The sequence below is a fragment of the Triturus cristatus genome, chromosome 4_1 (genome assembly GCF_964204655.1).
Source record: "Triturus cristatus chromosome 4_1, aTriCri1.1, whole genome shotgun sequence".
Lineage (NCBI taxonomy): Eukaryota > Metazoa > Chordata > Amphibia > Caudata > Salamandridae > Triturus > Triturus cristatus.
The window spans coordinates 227,031,344-227,053,615 of NC_140585.1; the positions used below are offsets into that span (position 1 = coordinate 227,031,344).

Here is a 22,272-nt window from a genome sequence, read left to right on the forward strand (position 1 = left end):
GTCCTCTGGGCAACCCCTTCCTCTTTGGGAATGTAAAAAAATGTGTACAAGAATTCGCAGTGGTCCGGGTGACCACCGCCAACTCTTAAACAAATAAAAGTAGAATTTTCAGTTTAAACCCTGCCAGAAATGTAGGCAACCTTACACTATTATGCAAGGGTATCAGTGTTAGTTCTAGGAGGCACAAAGTCCGCTAGAGCATGGAAAGAATAGAAATGCTCCATATCTTGGTAAATGTGGAACATTTTTGCTCTTTCCCTTTCACTCAATGCAGAGCTGCAAGTTCCCTTGCTGAGCCACATTGCGTGAAATAATAGTAAATATGCCCCTTAATGTGTAACGTGAACAATCTTGGTCAAATAACAGCACATTCGTCGTAAAAGGACCCTACCTACAAAACAGTCCAACCACAAACAAACCTCTGGCAAATGCTTTATTAATGAAAAGGTAATCTAACATTTGAGACACATAGCAGACTGATTATATCACAGAATATAATTGATACATAAACACATTGCTGCGGAGAGTGTTGAAGCTCTAATCACAGAGGCGCTCTCCTGCTGCATCCTTTATGCTCACCAACAGTATTGGAATTTCCATCGACGGTCCCTACAAGAAAATAAAATGCATTTACATTTTCGATGACCCATTCAGTACAGATCAATGTAATAGCACACATGAAACAAAGCATGTGGGGGCAACCGATCATTCACCAAGAAAAATGTCTCATGAATAAAACTTCTGTATTTAGATCTTCATTTCTGAAGTAATTAAAAACACATTTGAAAGTTATAGGACATTAACGTCTGTGTGTTTCTTAGCTATAGCAGATATCAAATAGATTGACGGATTAATTCATAATGAATGTGTGTAGGAGTGCATGGGTACAGACAGGTTTTTCCAACTTTTTCTGCAGTGAGTGTTCCGTCAGCTCAAGGAAAGTAACCCTGAGCTACTAACCAATGTTATCACTGTAAAATAGTGACCATTTATGAAATCTTACATTTAAAAAAAACATTTTATTGAGTTTTTCCTAGTTTACAGATTCATTCTCTTGTGTCATACATATAATTTCACACACATGTTATATAATCTATTGTACTACAGAGGTAGTGGTAAATTTACAAGGTAGTGAGCATGTGTGTTAATAGTACGAATGGAGCTGGGAGGGTGCTGTATTGTGTTTTGTTGCAGCTCAAAAAGGGGTTGTGTTTCCTGAAATACGTCATGCGATTGCAACTACCGGCATGGTCTACTAACTACTAACTTGCGATTAGAACCTGGGATAGGTTGTTTAGGGTGAGGATATGTGTACACAGGAGGGTGTGTGCTGGTTGTTGGAAGCTTTACTGTGGTTCTTGCAAGGTTGGGTGCGTTGTGAGGGCATCTGATTCTGCGGGGATACTGAGGTTCGTCTGCCTATGTGGTGCGCAGGGGTTTCTACAGTGCTGTGGCTGGCCTGAGGGATCCCGGCTGGCAGGTCCCGATCCAGGGATCCTGTGGGGGTCAGCAGCATCGAGGGATGCTGGGTGTCTATTGTGTGTTGTCGGAAGTGGTGTAGTATCACGGCCCAGTCGGCGGAGATGCGATGCCAGTGCACACCCCTCACCTTCTCATGTCTGAGCGCGTCCTCCACAGCTGCACCCCATTTGATCACTGCTCCTGGCCGGGCTGCTAAAGACACACAATCGATGGACGGAATGCAGAACAAATCAAAACATTCACCCCCAGTCAAGATGCCACCCCAGTTTAGACCTGGCCATATGCAAATCAGTCTTTACCCTGTGCCTCGTGGGAAAAGTCCAGCCCGAACTGCCAAGCCAGGTCCTCCCTAGACCGGAAACAAGCATCCTAGGACCGGTTTTGGGGTTTCACCCCTCTTCAGCCAGGATAGCTTGATTCCAGTGACGCTGTGAGCCCACGACCCACGTCTGGGCATACCTGGCGCACTTAGGGCGAGAATGCAAAAGACACACAATTGATGGACAGAATGCAGAACAAATCAAAACACACCCCCAGTCAAGAAATCTGGGTTAAATCCATCATTCTTTTGCTCACCATGCCACCCCAGTTTAGACCTGGCCATATGTAAATCAGTCTTGACCCTGTGCCTCATGGGAACAGTCCAGCCTGAACTGCCAAGCCAGGTCCTCCCTGGACCGGAAACAAGCATTCTAGGACCGGTTTCGGTGTTTCACCCCTCTTCAGCCAGGATAGCTTGATTCATACCCCGAAACCGGTCCCAGGATGCTTGTTTCCAGTCCAGGGAGGACCTGGCTTGGCAGTTCGGTCTGGACTGTTCCCATGGGGCACAGGGTCAGGACTGCTTTGCATATTGCTGGGTCCAGGCTGGTGTAGTGTAGTGGGCAAAAGAATGATGGATTTAACGCAGATCTTTTGAATGGGGGAGAATGTTTGCATTGTCAGCATTCCGTCCATCATTTGTTTACTGTAACACTTTTTGCCCTAAGTGTGATGGGTATGCTCAGACGTGGGTCCCTTACTCGCTACGCCACTGGATTCAAGCTGGCCTGGCTGAAGAAGGGTGACATACCCTGAAACCGGTCCCAGGATGCTTGTTTCCAGTCCAGGGAGGACCTGGCCTGGCATTTCGGTCTGGACTGTTCCCATGGGGCACAGGGTCAGGACTGATTTGCATATGGCTGGGTCCAGGCTGGGGTGGCGTAGTGGGCAAAAGAACAATGGATTTAACCCAGATCTTTTGACTGGTTGAGACTGTTTGCATTGTCAGCATTCCATCCATCATTTGTTTGCTGTAACACTTTTCGCCCTAAGTGGGATGGGTATGCCCAGTGTGGAAATGTGGATTTTCCTGATCAGTTATGTCCCCTATCTTGGACCCCAACGGTTCTATATGCATGTTACAAGTACATGTATGTTCCCTCCAGTTCCAGTTTCTAAGACGCAAACATATGTGTGTCTACCGTCGACATGTTCTCTGTCAGATCCGCCATCAATGGGCTGGATATTCGATTCCTAAGTATGAAAGGCCACCGACTTTATATGGCTAAGTTACTACATTTTTACAGTTCAGGCAAGTAGGCCCGATTCTGTCCTCAAAGCCTTTCCCTGCTCTCTGTCTCTGACAGCTTCAGCTTGAGCTCGCATCTGTATCCATGAACTTTGTCCTACTCCCTGTGCAGCTAACGGTGCCTGCCTCGGCCAGTTTTCGCCTGCCTGCCAAGAAGCTGTATTTCACCTTCGAATTATCTATTTTGCTCTCCAGCCGATGCATTCCTGTCTAGTGATTTAGGTAAACATTTCCTTTAGCTCACAAGCAAAGGACTCAGCCTTTCCGTCCTCCTGCAAATGATTCATAGCCCTGTTGCCATGGAAAGTTTTCTGCCTCTCGCATCTCATATAGACACTTAGGCGTTTGTGCACGCACACAGTCAGTATAGAATAGATTCTGTCCGAGAGTCCTTCCTTGTGGATAACATAGTTCTCTAAACATAGGATGTTAGATATGATTTGGGATTAGGTTGACTTGACCCCCCAGACTTCTCGTCTCCACATGTAGAGCTAAATGTCAAGTCCCCTTCACCCCCTAGTTGCACGTCACTCACACGTCATGCTGCTGCGCGCGCATCTATGCCAAGTATTATCTTATAGATCCACCTATGTCTGATAATCCTAACCAATCATGTTTCTTTTATTCCTTATTACGCCTAGTTTCGATTACGCACCTGTTATGTCACTTTTCTTATCAAATGTTACGCCTTCTACATTCGTTTCATTGTAATGTACTTATTATAAAAATGCATGTCTGTCAATAAAGTATTGTACTTCACTTCCTGAACCCTCGTGGTGACGGAACCTGAAGGCCGCGACTCGAGTCGGCCATTTTTGATGGAATAAAGCCCATTTAGAAAACCTCTTATACCACGGATTCTGCCTCTTGTTATTTTGAGCTATTTTACTTATTTTAAGATTCCGTATGAAATTCAGTCCGGTAAAGAAGATTTTATTTACCACATAATGGCGCCCGAATAGGGACACTTTCTCATCTCACGCGCCGGCGGTGCGTTGCAGGCCCGGTCTCCTGCCACAACTGGACGGACCATAAACGCGTACCAGCAGGATTTCCTGTAAGCTCCCTCCGGTCAAGCGGGGGCGACTGAGGCTGCGATCAACCCAGACGAGGCGGTGAGAAGTGCGAAGTATCCCGACCAGAGCCTAGCTGAGAGAGCAAGATCCGAGGTATACAGAGGCCCACCAGGTTTCTCGAAATCCCGATGTCCAGAGGGTCCGCTGTCCGCAGTCATCGAGTCCTGTCCATTCTCTGAGGCCTTCCGTTTCAAGGAGCTACTCGGTGAGTACCATCGCCGGGGAGGCGTGTTGACGCGCACATAGGTTGTGCCGGTCAAGACGGATTTGGGTACACAAATCCGGTCTGCACTGTTTAGCAGTGTATATGTACTGTTTAGCAGTATATCAAGTATTCCGAAGTATTCAGTTACTGTCAAGAATTCAGCGTGGTGATTAGTTAGGCAGACTGTCATCATTGTCGGTCATTGTTAAAAATATTTAATGTTCAATATTTAAAGTGTTTAAATGTCTTGCATATTGTGGTATGAATGATTGTTCATTGTTCACTGTTCATTATTGTGTTTTTCGTATTAAGTGAATTCAAGAGTAAGTATCAGATCAGTTGTCAATATGCCGCTTTTCTCGAAGTTAAGACAGATTACTACCAGAAAAGGGGTGCTTGAAGAAGCAGTTCCTATTCCTCCTAGGGACACTCCAGGGCATTTTATGTACCATAAGCATGGCTTAGATGCCATATTGTTTCTTGATCTATGGGTAGATTATACCAAGGGATTGCCGGAAAGTCAAAGGTGGCCCGCAGCGGGAACCTGGGATGCAGAGTGCATCATGAAAGTAGAGGAAGAGTTATGGAAAAGAAAGGTCAGACAGTCACAGAAAGACGCTGTTGAGTTATGGCGTAAAGAATCTCATAGACGAACAGAAAAAGCACGTAGACAAGAAGAGAGGAGTAAAGAAAGTTCAAATAAAGTTCAAGAAAATCTATTAATTGAGGAAGGTATCCGAGTGAAATCAGAACAAGTAAATAGACAAAGAAATGCTCTTATGAATGGTATGTATCCCCTTCTAGCCGAAGGACTACCTAAGGCTGTTACAGAGATGCCAAAAGACTTGCCACCCCCATTATTTCCAATTAAGGTACATCCAAAAGGGCATCCCAGAACCGCAGAAGATGTTTTTCTTTCCTCATATCTAGACGATGCAGCTCCCGAGTATGCTAACGCCACACCACATAGACCGTCTGGCGGAGGGGTTCAACGTCAGGATCAGGTATCTGTACCCGTGCAACAGCAAGTCCCGACACAAGCTTCGGCAAGCACATCTGTTTCCGCATCTGTCTCCGCAGTCGACTCTACAGAGGTATCGACACCCATAGTTGCTGTGTCACGTTCAACGAACCCATTCACACCCGACGCCCCAGATGGGGCCACGGGAGGTGCTAGCAGTACCTTTACACCACCCAGAATAAATAAACTTGTTTTTCAAGAGTCAGTGCATTCTCGTACACCTAAATTCGTAAGTGAACGTACGCTTAAAGAACTCCTTGTAAATTGTAGATATGACCCGGTGGTTGGTAAAGAGGATGAAATGGTCCTGGCATCATTACGTATCAGGCGAACCGCAGAGTATTTAGCAAGGTTACCAGGAATGACTACGCATCTAGATAACATATATCATTTTGTTCAAACAGGACGAGATCCAGGATGTATTAACAGAGCTATGGAATTCCAGAAAGTAGAGATACAGGGGGAACTGTTACGTTTCCTCATAAACTGTGTGATCAGAAATCAAGACCGCCCGGGGGTAGACCCGAATGCAATGCTTATTCTTACAAGATGGAGTCAGAAGGAAGGGAGACACGATAAGCAAAATTGTATAATAGCCATGTGCCGAAAAATCCGTAAAGAAATAGAGCGTATTCATGAAGAAAGATTGGGAACAGACGAGTTTGAGCAAGATGAAGTGTCCGAATCAGGGAATTCCGCAAGACAGTCAGAGACCATAGCCTATGTAGGCAGAGGAAGATCCTGTGAAAATACTAGATGTTTTTCTGATCCCATACACTCTGTATGTCCAAATAATAGCAGAACGTATCCGACGCCTGTAATAAATCTGAAGTCTCCTGAACATTCGTTTCAAGCCGCAGATAAAATACTACGAGAACGAAGGGGTTACCACCTCCTCGATTCCATGGATGAGCAAGAATTAGCCAGATCAGCTGTTCACTGGATTGACAGTCCTGAAAAATACGGTGATGAGACCGTAGCACACACGTTTTTTAATCTCAGTACAGATGAACAACGTTTAGCTGGAATCTATATGATTCAGCAACTCCTCATATTATATAAGAGCCAACATGCTGACCCTGGTCCTTTACCTGATATATTAACGGAACTACTCACAAACAGATGGGGAGGTTCTAGTAACAAGCTAATTAAAGAGATATTAGTGTCACGTAAGCAGTATGTCCTTTTTGTAAGTCCGGATTCTCTCTCGCTGCCCCGCAGAGAAAGAGCGCCGTACTATATGGATAGACAAAATCCCCTACGAGAAGTGCACCCAATAAAAGGCGAAGACAATGAGTTTCACCGTGTATTTGTTTACACACCCATATCAAAAATGGAATTATTAGAAATGAAGAAAGTAGTACCTAGTCATGATAAAGACCCAGCGGGTTTCCACCGAGAAATTAAAGACATGTTACTGATGGGAGAGTACACCTTTCCTGATATTATGACGATATTAAAGGTGCTTTTGCCTGCTGGCATTTATGAAAAACTGAAAGAAAAAGAGTGGGAAGTGGGTGACCAAAAGATAGACTGGACAGCATTAGCAGAGGAAGAAAGGGGCCGAACTGCAGGTTCAGGGCTCGGGGATAAAGTTAAACTGTTACCAGGTTTACTAGTACAGGTACTGCCACGTTTATTAACTACAAAAAAGGAAGATTGGGGTGCAATCACAGCCTGCAAACAAAAGCAAGATGAAGACACAAGCGATTATTATGCTCGATTTGAAAAATGTTTTGGTATAAATAGTGGTATAAAAGCAAGTAGTGACTCATATCCACATTTATTTGTGACAAAATTAGTGGAAAATGCATTGCCTCCAGTAAAGAATAGAATATTGAAATTCGAGAGTACCTGGCAAAGTAACACTCCGTCGCAAATGCTACAAATGTTACAGTATCATCACAATAGAATTAGGGATGAACAAGAACACGAGCATAGACGCATGAAGGATACAAAAATGAAAATGCTAGTTTCTCAGACAGTACCAGCAGATGGTCACAAAAAGGGTGTGACACATTCTGGTGATTCTGCAGTTCCTGTAAAGGGAACCTGCAATTACTGTAAACAACTGGGCCATTATGTACACGATTGTCCAGTCCTGAAACGTAATATAGCTACAGGTATTGCAAAAGAGAGACCACGATTAGTTAGACAAGATCAGAATGAACAAGGAGCTATGCAGCATGGACAGTCCATGCCAGTTCAACAACAGTCCATGCCAGCCTCACAGCAACCCATACAGTTTGTGCCAGCTGCACCACCGTTGCCTGCTACTGCCACACAAACCACAACACGACAAATGTATCAGACTGCACAGTATGAATACCCTGAGTATCAGCGTTACGCATGAACCAGCCTAGAGAGGGAAGTTGACTTACCGCTTATCGAGATTCCTGTAGATCAAGAAGGACCTTATGTACATAGTGAATTATTAGGTCAAGATAGAAAATTCTTACTCGATACAGGGGCAAGTCGAACAACCATAAAACGTAGTGAAGTTCCAGGGGCACCCCTCTCAGGCTCTCAAAATGTTTCCCTTGGTTTTTCAGGAAAACCTATTGTTAATGAAGTATCACAGCCTCTACCACTTACGATAGGACCTTTGACACGAACTACAGATTTATTGCTTACTAAATCATGCCCAGAAAATCTGTTAGGAATTAAAACTCTGAAAGCACTAGGAGCCATAATATGTTGTTCTCCGGAAGGAGTAAGGTTGTTTTTACGTGACTTTAAAGGTCACTATGTGTCTAGAGACATGGATCCCCGACTACAGACTTTACCAGTACATCTATGGGCACAAGGCCCTACGGATGTTGGCTGCATGAACATTACACCCTATCGAGTCACACTGAAAGCAGGAGTGGTACTACCACGAATGCGACAATACAAGTTACCGCATGATGCTGTAGTGGCTTTGCTGAAAATCATTGATGAGCTGATTGTCCAGGGAGTAGTTGTAGAAACAGACTCCAATGTATGTAATTCACCGATAATTCCGATTCTTAAACGAACTGATCCTACTGCCCCACCAGTGTACCGATTGGTTATTGATTTGCGTGAACTAAACAAGTGTATTGTACCACAATTCCCTGTGGTCCCTGATATATCATCATTGTTGACAGCAATTGATCCCGAAGCAACATTCTTTACTGTAATCGATCTCAAGAATGCCTTTTTCAGCGTCCCAATAGATCCGGAAAGCCAATATTTGTTCGGATTCAGTTTAAATGGGCGCAGTTTTAAATTCTCACGCGCTCCCCAAGGATTCACAGAAAGCCCCAGCATTTACAGCCAAGCACTGAAACGAGAACTTGACAGTATCCACATGCCAGTCAATACTGCACTGCTTCAATATGTCGATGATCTGCTGATCACAGCGAGAAGCGAGCCAGAATGTGAAAAAGCTTCTCTGACAGTTTTACATTTTCTAGCCGACAAGGGGCACAAGGTGTCTCCTTCTAAGCTGCAATTCTGTGTCCAGCGAGTTATTTATCTTGGTCACTCGCTGTCCAAGGAGGGAAGGCAGCTTACACCAGATCGCATCCAGTTAATTGCTAACATGTCAATACCCCAGACACAAAAGGAGGTGCGGGCTTTCATAGGCCTCACTTCATATTGTAGGCAGTGGATCCCTCAGTACGCATTTCTAGCAAAACCACTCATTCAGTTAACCACACAGGAGGCAGCCACATCGACTGTTCTCCCTTGGACTCAGGAACATACACAAGCTTTTGAAAGCCTAAAGGAAGCTTTATGTCAAGCACCTGTTTTAGCAACACCATGTTATAGCAAACATTTTACACTCTTTGTTACAGAACGCGAAGGTACTGCCTTGTCAGTACTCACTCAGGATCAAGCAGGATCACGCAAGCCATGTGCTTATTTTTCCAGTACATTAGATCCCGTAGCTCAGGCTTTGCCTGCATGCCTGAAATCAGTGGCAGCGACAGCTTTAGCAATCAGACAAAGCGATGCCATAGTATTAGGACACCCATTGACAGTACAAGTACCACATGCAGTAGAGGTTCTTGTGAACCGAACACAAACACAACACTTGACCATAGCAAGACTTACCGGTTATGAACTGACATTGTTTCAACCACACATAGAGATCCGACGGTGTAATACATTGAATCCTGCTACACTATTACCTGTAATTGGAACAGACCCACTAGCTCATGATTGTGTTGAAATCATTGAAATAAAGACGAAACCTAGACAAGACTTGACAGACGTTCCATTGTTAGATCCAGACCTGACGTTGTATGTAGACGGATCGTGCATGAGAACAAGTACAGGAGATTTAGTGGCCGCGTATGCAGTCACAACAGACACTGAAGTTATTGAGACAAATTGTATAGATACTTTGTCAGCCCAAGCAGCAGAACTTATTGCTCTAACACAAGCCTGTATTCAAGCCACAAATAAGAAAGTTAATGTATACACTGACTCACGTTATGCATTCGGAGTTGTACACGACTTCGGCGTGCTGTGGCGAGAGAGAGGTTATTTAACCTCCCATGGTGCCCACATTCAGCACGGACCCCTCATTCATGCTTTGTTAGACGCAATACATCTACCCACTGCTATATCGATTATGAAATGTAAAGCACACACGAAGGTTACTGATACCATTTCTCAAGGCAATGATTTAGCTGACAGAACAGCTAAACAGACTGCTCAGAATCGCACATTAGACATGACAAAGCCAATAGTTCAGACACCAACACAGTGTATGACAATTAAGGATCCCGCACTTGACGTAATTGACATACAGACACATGCCACAGCAGAAGAAATAAAGAAATGGACTGAACTAGGAGGGATCCAGACAGATCAAGGATGGATGACGAAGGAGAAATCTGTATGGTTTCTCCCTGATTCCATGGTTCAAGCCATTATAGCTACAGTTCACAGTCCAGCACATTTAGGAGAGAAGGCTATGCTAGACAGCATTCAGCACATTTGGTTCAACAAACATTTACGAGCAGCAGCTAAACAAAAAGTTCGTACCTGTATGATATGTTGTCAGTTTAATCCAGGAAAGAGTGTTCCCGTAGAGCAGGGTGGATTTCAGCCTCCTGACCATCCTTTTGAAGTCCTCCAGATGGATTATATTCAGATGGAACGTTGTCGAGGATTCAAATATGTTCTCGTAGTTGTCTGCGCTCTCTCCCGTTGGACAGAGGCGTATCCCGTATCAGATTACACTGCCCCGACTACTGCCAAACAGCTAGTTCGAGAATTCTTCCCACGGTACGGTTTACCACGTGTTGTATATTCAGATAACGGCCAGCCTTTCTCATCCGAATTAATGAAACATGTCTCACTTTTGTTGGGATATCAGTGGAAATTCCACTGTGTCCGACACCCCGAGGCAGCAGGTCTCGTGGAACGACATAATCAACTTTTAAAAATCAGATTGTCTAAAATATGTCAGGAAAAAGGTGTGGACTGGATAGTAGCCTTACCAGTTGCGCTATTTTACATGAGGATGGTAGCACACTCTCGAACAGGGCTATCCCCTTATGAGGTGATCTTTGGTAGACCACCGAATATGTGGGGGACGCCTATACCCCGTAAAATAACTGATGTTGACTGTAATGTGCTGACAGATTACCTGGCTTCCTTGATGTCTGCACTACAATCTTGTCGTTCACAGGTAGTCGCAGCTTTTCCCGACAACACCGAGGTGAAACCTCATGATGTAATTCCCGGCGATTATGTTCTCGTCAGGAATTTCGATCGGAAAACCCAACTGGAGCCAAGGTGGAGGCTTCCTAAGTTGGTCCTGCTGACGACCAGAACAGCTGTGAAGATCGAAGGGAGAAAAGGCTGGGTGCATTCCAGCCATATCAAGAAATTTCATGGACTTCCTCCTGACACAAACAGTACTCCCCGTGTGTCTTCCCCCATTGACTCAAAGCTACCCTTGGCTGAGGCCAGTAGCACCGAACTCTATAAGCAGAAACTCAGGTCCAGATCCAAACTGTCGGACGATTTGATTGTTTAAGTCCTCTCCAAGGTGAAGCGGTTGAATCTGTCCCGACATGTATCCCTTAGGTCTGAATGATGTAGAGTCCAGAATCATAATGAAACGACATGCTTATTGTAAATTACTGCGTAGCCACTGTATTGTGACTTTATTAATTTTGTTTTCCTTGAGTTTTTTAATAGTTACTGCAAGCATATTGTTGCATATGTATTATCCTGTTTCTAAACGTGCTTTCAATATAACTGATGAACATTCTTTTAGTGACCTACCCCCACATGAGTTGTCCTATAGACTTGTGCTGCGCAATAACACATTCATTAATATGTTACATCATTCCCATCAGACTAGTAATGCCACCAATTGTTGGGTGTGTGGCCGACTCCCTCCCTATCAGAATAACAAAGGAGTTCTGCCTTTCTTTCCACATCCGTTCACACACAATGGCTCCTGTGGAGCATGGTTTAGTTTATTAAATTCCATAGACCCAGACACAGCAGTTTATCAACAACATTGGATATGGGGAAATCTGAATCTAGTTTTATTCAAAGTCTGTCACCCCAATAAGGAGGGTCACCCCAGTAGAACAGGAACTGATTTAGAAAATGAAGTGTATAAATTAGGTAATTTTACGCCTAATCTTATGATTTTGAATGTCAAAACCGAAGTTGAACTAATTCTGCCCACTATGTCTGTATTTCCAGTTAAGGGTGAATTATGTGTGAGAAAAGTTGGTTCCATACATATGGGCCATAGCCAATGCGTTACTACAGTAGAATATAGTGATGAAGGTAAATCTTCATTTAGAGCTTCTCGCCATTCTTACTTTATATGTGGTCAGACGGCATATATGCGTCTGCCTCTAGATTGGGATGGTACCTGTTACATAGCATTCCTTCTGCCACCTGTTTTCCTAGCTCCCCCTGATTATTATCGAAATGTTCATTTAGTACACAATAGAGAGCGAAGAGATCTCCCAGTTGTCGATTATACTGAGACGGCATGGGACAAGTATGTAGATTTCAATAAAGGTATCTTTCCCTATATAGGTACAATATCAAATAGTAAGCTGATACGCAGACTAACCAAGACTCTTGAAGCTGTAGTAAACGAGACTATAGCCGCCCTAGGCAATCTGACAGAGGAACAATCAGTGATGAGAATTGTTGTTCTCCAGAATCGTCTTGTCCTTGACGTCATCCTGGCCGATAGGGGCGGAGCTTGCAGGGTCATCGGATCCAGCTGCTGCATATTCATACCAGAAAATTCGCCATCTGTATATAAAGCTATAACACGCCTTCATAAGATTGTAAGCCAGATACACGAAAATCCAGGCACTTGGACGTGGTCCGGGTGGTTTTGGAGTGTGATATCAGCCTGGGGATGGAGAGTTCTATCCTTCCTAGGTATTGGCCTTCTTATGCTCTTCAGTTGTTGTTTATGCCTGCAATGTGGACCAGCGATTTGTGGTCTGTGTGCCACATCATGCATTCCATATCACAGTTCTCGTTCAAAATACCGGAAGAAGAAGGAAGAAGAAATGATGCTCCATGAGCAAATCGATGGAATGATGGAGATTGATATCTCTTGAAGGGCAAGTAGGGGACAAGGAGGGAATGTGGAAATGTGGATTTTCCTGATCAGTTATGTCCCCTATCTTGGACCCCAACGGTTCTATATGCATGTTACAAGTACATGTATGTTCCCTCCAGTTCCAGTTTCTAAGACGCAAACATATGTGTGTCTACCGTCGACATGTTCTCTGTCAGATCCGCCATCAATGGGCTGGATATTCGATTCCTAAGTATGAAAGGCCACCGACTTTATATGGCTAAGTTACTACATTTTTACAGTTCAGGCAAGTAGGCCCGATTCTGTCCTCAAAGCCTTTCCCTGCTCTCTGTCTCTGACAGCTTCAGCTTGAGCTCGCATCTGTATCCATGAACTTTGTCCTACTCCCTGTGCAGCTAACGGTGCCTGCCTCGGCCAGTTTTCGCCTGCCTGCCAAGAAGCTGTATTTCACCTTCGAATTATCTATTTTGCTCTCCAGCCGATGCATTCCTGTCTAGTGATTTAGGTAAACATTTCCTTTAGCTCACAAGCAAAGGACTCAGCCTTTCCGTCCTCCTGCAAATGATTCATAGCCCTGTTGCCATGGAAAGTTTTCTGCCTCTCGCATCTCATATAGACACTTAGGCGTTTGTGCACGCACACAGTCAGTATAGAATAGATTCTGTCCGAGAGTCCTTCCTTGTGGATAACATAGTTCTCTAAACATAGGATGTTAGATATGATTTGGGATTAGGTTGACTTGACCCCCCAGACTTCTCGTCTCCACATGTAGAGCTAAATGTCAAGTCCCCTTCACCCCCTAGTTGCACGTCACTCACACGTCATGCTGCTGCGCGCGCATCTATGCCAAGTATTATCTTATAGATCCACCTATGTCTGATAATCCTAACCAATCATGTTTCTTTTATTCCTTATTACGCCTAGTTTCGATTACGCACCTGTTATGTCACTTTTCTTATCAAATGTTACGCCTTCTACATTCGTTTCATTGTAATGTACTTATTATAAAAATGCATGTCTGTCAATAAAGTATTGTACTTCACTTCCTGAACCCTCGTGGTGACGGAACCTGAAGGCCGCGACTCGAGTCGGCCATTTTTGATGGAATAAAGCCCATTTAGAAAACCTCTTATACCACGGATTCTGCCTCTTGTTATTTTGAGCTATTTTACTTATTTTAAGATTCCGTATGAAATTCAGTCCGGTAAAGAAGATTTTATTTACCACACCAGACATAGGTCCCTTGCTCGCTGCGCCACTGGATTCAAGCTGGCCTGGCTGAAGAAGGGGGACATACCCTGAAAATGGTCCCAGGATGCTTGTTTCCGGTCCAGGAAGGACCTTGTCAGGATTGCCGACACCCCTAAGCAAGATGGCTGCCGTTGACTGCGCATGCGCTAGTACGTCAGGCGGACTCAAAAGCCTGGCTTCCCCCGGAAGAAACGCTTTGCGTTCCGGATCTTGGAAACCTTGTGACCCGAAGCCCGATTTCTGTCCGTTTTGGAATTTGCATTCTGAAGAAACCATCATCTGCCTTCCCCGAACCTTGGTGCCCCTTTTCTTTCTTGAGAACCTGGAGCCGCGTTCTCTTGTGGTGACTCAACTACTTTAAAAGGGGCCGTTACCCTTTTTTTTTTTATTCCTTCGAGTGGTATTCTGGTATAGGTCTCTGTGGCCGGTTTCCGGTGGAAGGGGTTCCGCGGTTGAGTTGAAGCGGAGGCCGTCGGTTCCGCCTGCGGGCCGGACTTGTGTTCCGCTCGTCGGCCGGATCGGGGGCGTGCCGCTCTCCTCCTCTGCCGGACTACCTTCTTTCCGTGGTCCCGCCTCACGCTACCTACCCTCCGGCCACTCATTTGAAGGTCCTTGACTTCTAACGGCATAGTGGCAGTTACAGCCCTTGTCTTATGGGGACAAAGTGCTAGCTAAGGAGAGTCTCCTCAGTATTCCTCCAGCTCCTACCTTGTGGTCATTTTGGACTTCAGCTTTATGGAGACAAAGACACGGAGTACCAGTAACAGCGGGATTGCCACTGATCTATGTTTATTTTCTTTTTGTTACCTCATGAAATGCCTTGTTTTGCCGCGGAGGAAATATTCATGTATTGTGATGTCCTGGTGAAATATCTTGCTCCACTCCGATGAAGGATTCCTAACTAATCCAGTCTGGTTGACAGTGATAGGATTACTTTAAACACCCCACCTTGACAGCGAGTAATCTAAGTGGTGAGCGCGAGTAGATAGAATAGCGCTCATTTACGTATTAGGAAATTTACTCTGTATGGTAATCCTGTTTTCTGTATTTCTTGTTTACACAGACTCGCTTTTGCCTTACACAATTTTGTTGTCAGTTCCAGATAGGAAGAAGGGAACATTAAGGTATTGGCCTGAGTTTTTGAGGGTTTACATAGAGAAAGGTGTGTACCCTGTTGTCTAATCCTTCCTTTTTCTTTTAGTTGTTTTGAGGACACTTCTGGAAGCAGCGACAACCTGAAGACTTCTTCCCCTTGTTTTCCTTTCCTTGTTTTGTTTCCCTTCTTCCCCAGATTGCCCTTGTTGCATAGGGTCTGATATGCTCAAGAGGCAATTGGGGGAGGTCGAGGACCTTGTCTTCAGTTCCAGGGCATCCCTGCAGAGGCACAGGTGAGAGCCCACTTACCTGACAGAGCCTGACAGACCTGGCCTGGCAGTTCGTTGTGGACTGTTTCCATGGGGCACAGGGTTTGTACTGATTTGCATATGGCTGGGTCCAGGCAGTGGGCAGAAGAATGATGGATTTAACCCAGATCTTTTGACTGGGGGAGAATGTTTGCATTTTCAGCATTCCGTCTATCATTTGTTTGCTGCAACACTTTTTGTCCTAAGAGGGATAGGTATGCCCAGACGTGGGGCCCTTGCTCGCTGCGCCACTGGATTCAAGCTGGCCTGGCTGAAGAAGGGTGACATACCCTGAAACCGGTCCCAGGATGCTTGCTTCCGGTCCAGGGAGGACCTGCCGTGGCAGTTTGGTCTGGACTGTTCCCGTGGGGCACAGGGTCAGGACTGATTTGCATATGGCTGGATCCAGGCTGGGGTGGCGCAGTGGGCAAAAGAACAATGGATTTAACCCAGATCTTTTGACTGGGGGAGAATGTTTGCATTGTCAGCATTATGTCCATCATTTGTTTGCTGTAACACCTGTCCAGGCTGCCAGCGGGGGTCCCGCTGGAGTCCGCCAATGCATAGTGATCCCTTGTTTTGGTGGCAGGAGAGCCAGCAAGGTCAATAGCATTTGAACCGTGAGGTGCTTCCGTCGACAGAACACCCCCAGTGCGCAGGCTTCCCACGTGTTAATGGCAGCGAGACCTGTGATCTCCATAGCGTTTTATGTACTGTGCTCCAATAGAATTGTATAGTGGGGCAGTTCTAGAACATATGCTGAAATGTTGCGCTGGAGGTCTGACAGGGTGGGTATAGGAACTGTGTTTCAGGGTGAAAACGCTGGAGTCGTTCCGGCATGAGGTATGCATGGTGTAAGATGGAAAATTGTATGTTTTTGAACCACAAGTTACAGGATACTTTCTTTGGGTAGTCTAAGGTGTATTCCCTTTCTTTGTCGTGCAGTGGCCACTCCTCTTCTTCTTCATACTTACGCCGTATTGGAGTAGGTGACATGGCTGTAAGGTCTTGTTTGACTTTATAGAACCAAGTGATTAAGTGGCACTCTGTGCCCATGTGGAGTATTGTGTAGAGTACTGGGTGTGTTGCTGGTTCTCCTTCGAACAGCTCCCAGAGTTGGTGACAGCTTAAAACGATTTGCATATGGAAAAGGAATTGTCCTCCTGGGAGGCCCCTTTCCTTTTTTGGTCAAATGGGAGAAGCTGCCGTCTGCAAACAAGGACTCATTCTCAAGGAGTGAGTGGTCCATCCAGGTTTGCATGACTTGAGCTGTATAGTATCCTACGCCTTGGGGTTGGCCGACCAGCGGTAATAGGGGGGTGTACAACAGCCTTCTGCAGGACATGCAATGAAGTTGTAACATAGAGGCACGACCAACGGTCACCTGTAGTGGATAGGTCGGCTCGGGCTCCCAGGAGAAGTAAACGACAGAGCGCCGGTATTTGCAGAGGACCTGTCTCTGAAATGGTCTCCCCCATGTGGCATCCCGCTGTCCAGCAGGATAACCACTGGAGTTGTGCTGTCAGGAAATACACCTCAAAGGAAGGGGCTCCCAATCCTACACGGTCTGTCGGTAGTTGCACCTTGGCCAGGGACACTCCTCAACGTCTGCTGCCCCCAGATAAGGGAGCCGAGTAAGGTTTCTAGTTGCCAAAAAAAGGAGCAGGGGAATGACGGGGATATTGGTAAAGTGGTATAGCAGCTTGTTAGACCTGGCACCTTGGCGTGGGTCTCCCTTCCATTTTTTGCTGTTCCCTCATGTGTATTTGCTGGTTATAGATGGTTTGGGCACTGTGACACTGCTGTCCAGTGCCACATTGCAAGTGCTCCCCATGGCAAATTGATGTATGGATTAGTGATTCCATGATTGGCTGGTTTGGTTTACCTTTCAGACCCTAATACAGTGCACCAGGGGTGCCCAGGGCTTGTAAACCAAAGGCTGCTGGTGGGCTTGCAGCACTGGTTGTGCCACCCACAGAAGCAGCCTGTAAAAGTGTGTCTCAGGTCTGCAATTGCAGAGCCTGTGTGCAGTCTGGTACTGCCATGTTGACTGGTTAAGTGCACCCACTCGCCAGTCCCTAAACCTTCCCTTTTCTTCATATCAGACACCCCTATGGTAGGCCCAAGGGCAGGGTGCATTGTAAGTATAAGGTAGGACATGCCCTGGTGTGTGTGGCATGCCCTAATAGTCAATTACAGCCATTTTCGTTTTTCACTCTTGCAAGGCTACCGGTCCCCGTTAGGCCAGAATGGGTAGTTTGATTATTACATCTTATAATCCTAACTGACTCAGGGAACTAGGTAGAAATTCGAGTTTAGTATTTCTGAACTCAGAATGATAAAATGCATCTTTTAGTGAAGTTGGTTTTAACATTCTGTGTTTGAAAATACCACTTTTAGAAAGTAGATATTTTCTTGTCTAACCATCCAAACCTGCCTCTGCTAGGTTGTGCATTCCTTGTCTGGAGTTTGAGTGACAGGGGCTGGGGGATTCCAGAAGACAGGGTTAGTCAGCACAGGGCTGAATAGACAGATCTGCATGTAGATGGGTGGGAGTTGCACCTGGGACCTGAAAAGGGCTGTGCCTTCCCTCCACAATGCTGGCTCCACCTCCTGTGGTGTGTCTGATCTCCCTGGCCTGCACTGTGAAAGGAAAGAAGGAGTCCTGTCAACAAAGTGCTCCAGGACTGACCAGAACTGGTTTGGACTAGGCAAAGGCCTCTCTGACTTCAGAGAACAAAGAGAAACTGTGTATAAAAAGGGGGACCCAGACCCCAGAACTTTAGATCACTTTGGAAAACAAGAAGAAACCTTTGCTGAGGAGAGGAACCAGAGAGACTGAGGAGAGACTATCCCTAAGCTGAAGTGCGGCTTGGGGGATTGGCCTGTAGTGGTTACCTAAACTGAGAAAGAAAGGAGAGAGGAACTTTGTGTGTACTTTCATCAACTTGTAAAGGATGTCCTAGGGCTTGAGAGAGAGCTTGCCTCCTGCTGAAGTCTCAGGGACAACAGACTTCATCCACCAGCTCCCCAAGAGTCCTTTTGGAAGTGCCTGCTGTTGTGCGAGGCTTTCTGAGGGACTGCGTGTCACAAGGAGCTGGAAGCGCGACTCACGAAGAAGAAGCGTGTCGCCGCCGCAGCCGCTGTCGTCGCAACGCCGAAGAAGAGGATCGACGTCGCATCGGATGCCGCCGTATCAACGGAGAAGCGTGTCGCCACCGCTACAGTTGTCGCATCGTTGCCGAAGCGCCTCGCATCGCCGGAGAAGAGGATCGACGTCGCATCAGACGCTGCCACATCAGTGGGAAGCATGTCGCAGGGCCTGTCGCGGCTCAGAAGAATCGTTGAGTCGCCGCACAACCATCGCATCGTTGCCGAAGCGCCTCGTATCACCGAAGAAGAGGATCAGCGTCACATCAGACGCCGCCGCATCACCGGGCAGCATGTCGCTGGGCCTTTCGTGGCTCAGAAGAATCGTTGAGTCGCCGCAGGGCTGTCGGGCGGGCATGCATCGTGTCGCATCAAGAAGAAGACGCCATCTTTGTCGCATTGTACCGGATTGTCATCGCATCACGGCATTGTGTGCCACATCGCCAAAGAAGCGCAGTAAGAAACCGACGCATCACCTTCCCTCGCAGAGAAGAACCGACGCATCCCCTACGCATCAGTAGGGACCCGAAGCATCACCATTCTTGCGTGTAAGGAACAGATGCATCACCTTCCCTGCAACCCTTTCGTTGTATAGCGTTACGCTTTCTAAGGTACATTGAACTCAAAGTGTCGCATTTACCATCTTAAGAGAACTAAGCTAATTCTACCATTTTAAGTACAGTATTGTGGATTTTTGTCGTTTGTGGTCTTGTGTCAAATCTATATAAAAGATACTTATTTTTAATATACAACTTGTGTGGTGTCCATCTGTAGTGTTGTCACTGGGTTACTGTATGTGTTCACAAATGCTTTACACACTGTGTAGGAGAGTAGGGTCTGCAATCCTATGATCACCCAGATTTTTTGCTTTTGCTTCATTGGTTTACGACTTTCCCCGGCTGTGGGCCTGCCAATCAGACCCACAGCCTAGCTGTTCTCTCTCGAAATTAACACACATGTACATTAGGTGCATCCACTAATTGGAACTGGGCCGCCTTGTCAGTCCCTGTCTCAGCATACCACAGGTATCCAGGGCATCGGTGTACCCAGGGCCTACCAGGGGCTGCAGCATGTATTATGCCACCCCTGGATGGCCGCCCAAATCTGACACAACTGGCTGCACGACAGCTGGCGCAAAGTGGTGTAATCACCCGTTGCTGTAGGTGTAGTATTCCTACACCTAACCCTAAAATGGACACACGGATTCCTATCAGTCACTCCTATGGCAGGCCTTATCAATCCTGAAGGCAGAGTGCAGGGAATCATGTGGGACGGTGCTCTGGCGCGAGCTGAGCCCGTCGACGGCTTGCGGAACCAAGTCCTAATAGCCGTTCCATGGTGACGCGGGCCAACTCCTTTGACATGCATTATAATCCTTGCGGTTATTTGCTAACTTTGGCATCGCATCACCTACACATGTCGAGTAAGGTGTCATACGAATTGGAATACGAACCCCTCGCCAGTTCTGGCGACGGGGTTAGCATTCCCCCCTTTTAGAGGGGCACGACATGGAAGTAACCTTGAACCCCGGTTAAAGTTGACTCAAGCCTCAGCATCACAAAATGGATGCTGCCACCAGACACAAGCCTGACCTCCTGCTGCTGGGAGACCTTCCAGCGAGGAGAGCTTGGACAAAGGGTTTCCTGTCGAGGGCGGTGTTAGCACCATCCCAGACAGGGTTTGTGTATCCCAGGTAGGCAGGGCTGAAAGGAAGGTGATTGCAAGTGGCACCCCGGTGCTCACTGTGCATAGCCCGGCTCAAACCAGTTTCGGGGGCACACCAGCCCCTGAGCTGGGGCGAAGCCGGACAAAGGATAGGGGTGTAACCACCCCCCTCCTGGCCCCACCCATAGGTAGGACCTAGTCACGGGCCAGCCCCTTTTCTTAGAATAAAGGTAGGAGCGAGTCCCCTTCCCAAATTGGATAATTCTGAATCTTGAACTACTTTCCACGAAAGGAACTCTTGACTATTTTCTGAAGACTCTCCCTTGTGGCTAAGGAGTAGCCACCCTGCACCAGCAGGCACCACCTAAGCGCTTGCGGTTTGCTGTAAGTCTCTCCTACGGATCAAGACTGCCCAGCTCGACGAGACCAGAGTTCCCTGCCATCTCTGACCTTTTACCTACGTCATCAGCCCAGCTGAGAGTCGTAGGTGTGACGAGACCTGCGGGACCGGCCATCTTCAGAACCTGCACGACGCTTATCTAGCACGCCCACCGAGGGACCCTCGAGTGAGTGCACCTAGGGTTTGAGAAGCCCTAACCCTGAGCAGCTCCAGCACCGAAGTCTGCCTCCCCAGCATCCACGAGATCTGTGTGGGGGCCCTTCCGCTCCTTGCTGTTCACCGCGTTGTCCGACCACTTGCCGACCGGCTTGTGGCCCTCTTCATGACGCACCACAATTGTTTCATCACTAGTCTGGTTGCTCCAGACTGGCTCTTGCTCCCCTTCAACAGAGGAGTACCACGGACCCTCCTGGTCCACTCCAGACGCCATCTTGACTCCACCGCGTGGGCTTGCCACTGCCAAGATCCGCTGCCCCATTCCTGGGCCCAGCATCATCGACAGCAGACACCTTCGTGGGACAGCTCGCCCTCCATCCTGGTCGCCACCGCGCCTCCTGGTCCGAGGAACAGCCGAGTCCGACGTCATCCACTCACCTGGTCGAGGTGACTTCAGCCGGTACCCTCCTGGTGCCCACACGATCGCTGGCTAGCGGTTGAGAACTGAGTCCCCTCTGCTTTCAGGTTTCCTTCATCCCCGATCCAGGCTTGGATCTCGCTGAACATCGTCACTGGTCGCCTGCCAGCAACTCTTCTTTCAGGCTCCTGAGACTACAACGAGGACCTCCGACATCTTGCCGAACCTCCCGCAGCCACAGCCTCTGGGCTAGGTAACTCGAGCATTTCGGTGCTCCATCGCAGGTTTGCTTTACAAGTGTCCAGTTCCTTTTTCGTTTAGTCCCGCTGATCGGATCACTCCGGAATCAGTAACTGTAGACTTTCTAACCTCTCCCCTTCCACTTGCAGTGTAATGGTTTCGTGCCCTCGGGCATTTGTGTAAATTGTGCAACCAGAAGTATTTTCCTAAGAGTTTTGTAGTGTGCTTAGCTCCCTGACTCATAAAGAGCCAGGGTAGTCCTGTTATAAATAAATATCCTTTATTTTCATAACAACTTGTGTGGTGTCCTTTCACTCGGTGTTCAAGGGGTATATGTGATGGTAAACAGCTGGCTTAACACGCCCTCTAGAGTTTAGCCTAAGACTGCTCGTATCCACGCTACTAGGATAGCTGGTCTATAAGGTTGACTTACAACCAATCATCAATAAGGGTCGTTTGGAATGATACACAGTGATCACTAGAATAGTGAGCACTACATATCAGGCCAACTTCTCACATTGGTGGCAGCGGTTGGGATTTGAGCTTGCTGTTGTTTTACCACACACGTATCCTAAGAATATCGAAGTGAAAGATCACATAAGTACCCAGGTACATATAACTTAACTTAGAATACTCCGAGTTCTACTGAACCGGCTGTTGTAGTG

At 46.7% G+C, this 22,272-nt stretch overlaps 1 protein-coding gene across 1 annotated transcript in view; it reads right to left on the minus strand.

The window, feature by feature from the left end:
- Window positions 1-419: 419 nt before the first annotated feature.
- The window catches only part of LOC146854152 (hemagglutinin/amebocyte aggregation factor-like), a 169,049-nt gene continuing 147,196 nt past the window's right edge, over window positions 420-22,272 (minus strand). The window contains exon 5 of the mRNA XM_085651930.1: window positions 420-609. Within this exon, the coding sequence (XP_085508056.1) occupies window positions 576-609 (34 nt within the window). The 3' untranslated portion in view covers window positions 420-575. The remainder of the gene's footprint in view (window positions 610-22,272) is intronic.